This window comes from Naegleria gruberi (genome assembly GCF_000004985.1).
Source record: "Naegleria gruberi genomic scaffold NAEGRscaffold_556, whole genome shotgun sequence".
NCBI lineage: Eukaryota > Heterolobosea > Eutetramitea > Acrasida > Naegleriidae > Naegleria > Naegleria gruberi.
In genome coordinates, this window is record NW_003162964.1 from 1 (window position 1) to 1,990 (window position 1,990).

Here is a 1,990-nt window from a genome sequence, read left to right on the forward strand (position 1 = left end):
TGATGAAGCTGCTGAATTATTTAATTTATATCATGGTTATACAATGTTTGCTGTTGGACATGGATTGAAAGCCTTGTTGATGAAATTCTCGATGGGTCATCAGATGGCAACAATTATTACTCATCCGATCATGGTGGGTATTCATAGGGTTGGATGTGATCTTTCCAATACTAGAGAATGGAAAGAAGAGTTGGGAAAGGTTATTACTTTGAATGGAATGTTTGGAGGATTATTTAGAGGAATTATTCCACAATTAATTGCCAATTATTTGGTGAATATTGTGAATAGAAGTAATGTTTTTAATGGATTGGTGATTCCTGGAATTTCTTATTATCCTTTTCTTGGGGAAATTTTCCCATTTGTGAAGAGAGTAATGATTGGAGTGGCTGCTGGTTTAGTTAGCTATCCATTTACAACTTTATCTTTGAGAATGCAAATGAATCCTGAAGTGGCAATGGGTGATATTATTTCAGAAATGACCAATGAAGGAATATCTGGAATATATGCTGGATTTGCCACTCATCTTGTTGCTAATATTCTCACTGCTGTTTTACACAAATTCTTGGATTTGGTTATTAGAAAACCACTCAAGACACAGAGATACTATTAATTATTAGTATCATTACGCATTTCACTATTGGATCAATTAATGGGTGACAAGGAGGAATCGATATCATTAAAATTGATGGATGAATTTAAAAATCTTTATTGAAATACTGATTAGAATGTGATCAACTTTTAGAATTTCACTTTAACAAAATATTAATTTTATTTGTAATTGGAAGCAACAATCATTTTAACATTGATTTAAATCTTTACGAAACTGCTGCATCCATTCATCTGTGACTGTTTGTGTAATGGCATTTGTTAAAACTTGTTTGACATTTCCCGGGATAAGCATTGCAAATGTGTCATTAAGAAGCAAGTTAATACCATCTAAGGTCGATTTTGGTTTTCTTTTCTTGTTAAAAAAACCACGAATTTGCCTGATTAATCTATCATTTAAAATTTTCATGGCCATTCTTTCAGTAATTATTAAATTTGTCTCAGTGGTCAGGTGGAAATGCAAAGTAGTGATTGAAGTGATGTCCTTGTCTTGATACTTTCTTAACCATACTAAATACGAAGTGCCAAAACATTTTTGCATAATATAGGACAAACACATTTTTTCAAAGGTTACCTTAATATCATCAGGGTCCTTTGCGTTCTGATAGAGAACATAATACTTCAATCTCCATCTTTTAGAATTGTCTCTACAATAAACACAAAGATCACAATCACAAGAATAGTTTCTTTTCTTATCCCATTCGATTGGACCAAAACTGAAAGCCTTCAAAAAACTGTCTATCGCACCTCTTATTGTCTTGGATTGGGCAAATAGAACTTTACCATTGCCTATTGCAGTTTGGATAGTATTTCTAATTGTTTCTATTAATTTAGTAACATCGAGTGTGACAGAACAGTCCTTCTGATCCTTAATACACCCAATCAATTCAACCTCGACAGCCGCTTTTTTCAAGTTCTCATGTTTTGATAATGTTTGAAAATTCCAACATTGATTCATTGTCGTCTTAATGGAAGCGTAATAATCATAGGTAAGTTTTGGCTCACTATAGTTTTCTACTATGGTTCTGAATACAGCCGTAGATAAAATATGATCAGCAGCCTGATCAGTATTCAATTGTTTCATATCTCTAAATTTTTGCTGGGCACCTCCGTTTCTGAAGAAATGGTTTGGTTTCTCTGTTTTTCCTGTTAAATTATAATATTTGCCTATCACATCAAAAAATTCTTGCATTGAAAGAGAAACTTTATGGTCCTTACATCCATATCTTACATATTCCTGTATTTCTTCGTTGTTGGATGTTTGGAGAGCACTGGCTAGCTCCCGCAAATTAATATTGATCAGTTTTTCCATGAAGAAAGCAGTTTCAATATTTTTTTCGATAAATTTTTTTGCTGTTATTATGTCTAACAATTTGATTTTAAT

General features: G+C 32.6%; 2 protein-coding genes across 2 annotated transcripts; one reads left to right on the forward strand and one right to left on the reverse strand.

The window, feature by feature from the left end:
* Positions 1-43: 43 nt before the first annotated feature.
* Positions 44-610, forward strand: NAEGRDRAFT_76876 (uncharacterized protein; the record flags this gene model as incomplete). Its single annotated transcript, XM_002668165.1, has 1 exon — positions 44-610. One exon carries the CDS (start codon positions 44-46, stop codon positions 608-610), a length of 567 nt encoding a protein of 188 aa, XP_002668211.1.
* Positions 611-796: 186 nt separating this feature from the next.
* Positions 797-1,798, reverse strand: NAEGRDRAFT_76877 (uncharacterized protein; the record flags this gene model as incomplete). The annotated part of the gene is made up of 1 exon (XM_002668167.1): positions 797-1,798. One exon carries the CDS (start codon positions 1,796-1,798, stop codon positions 797-799), a length of 1,002 nt encoding a protein of 333 aa, XP_002668213.1.
* Positions 1,799-1,990: the final 192 nt, after the last annotated feature.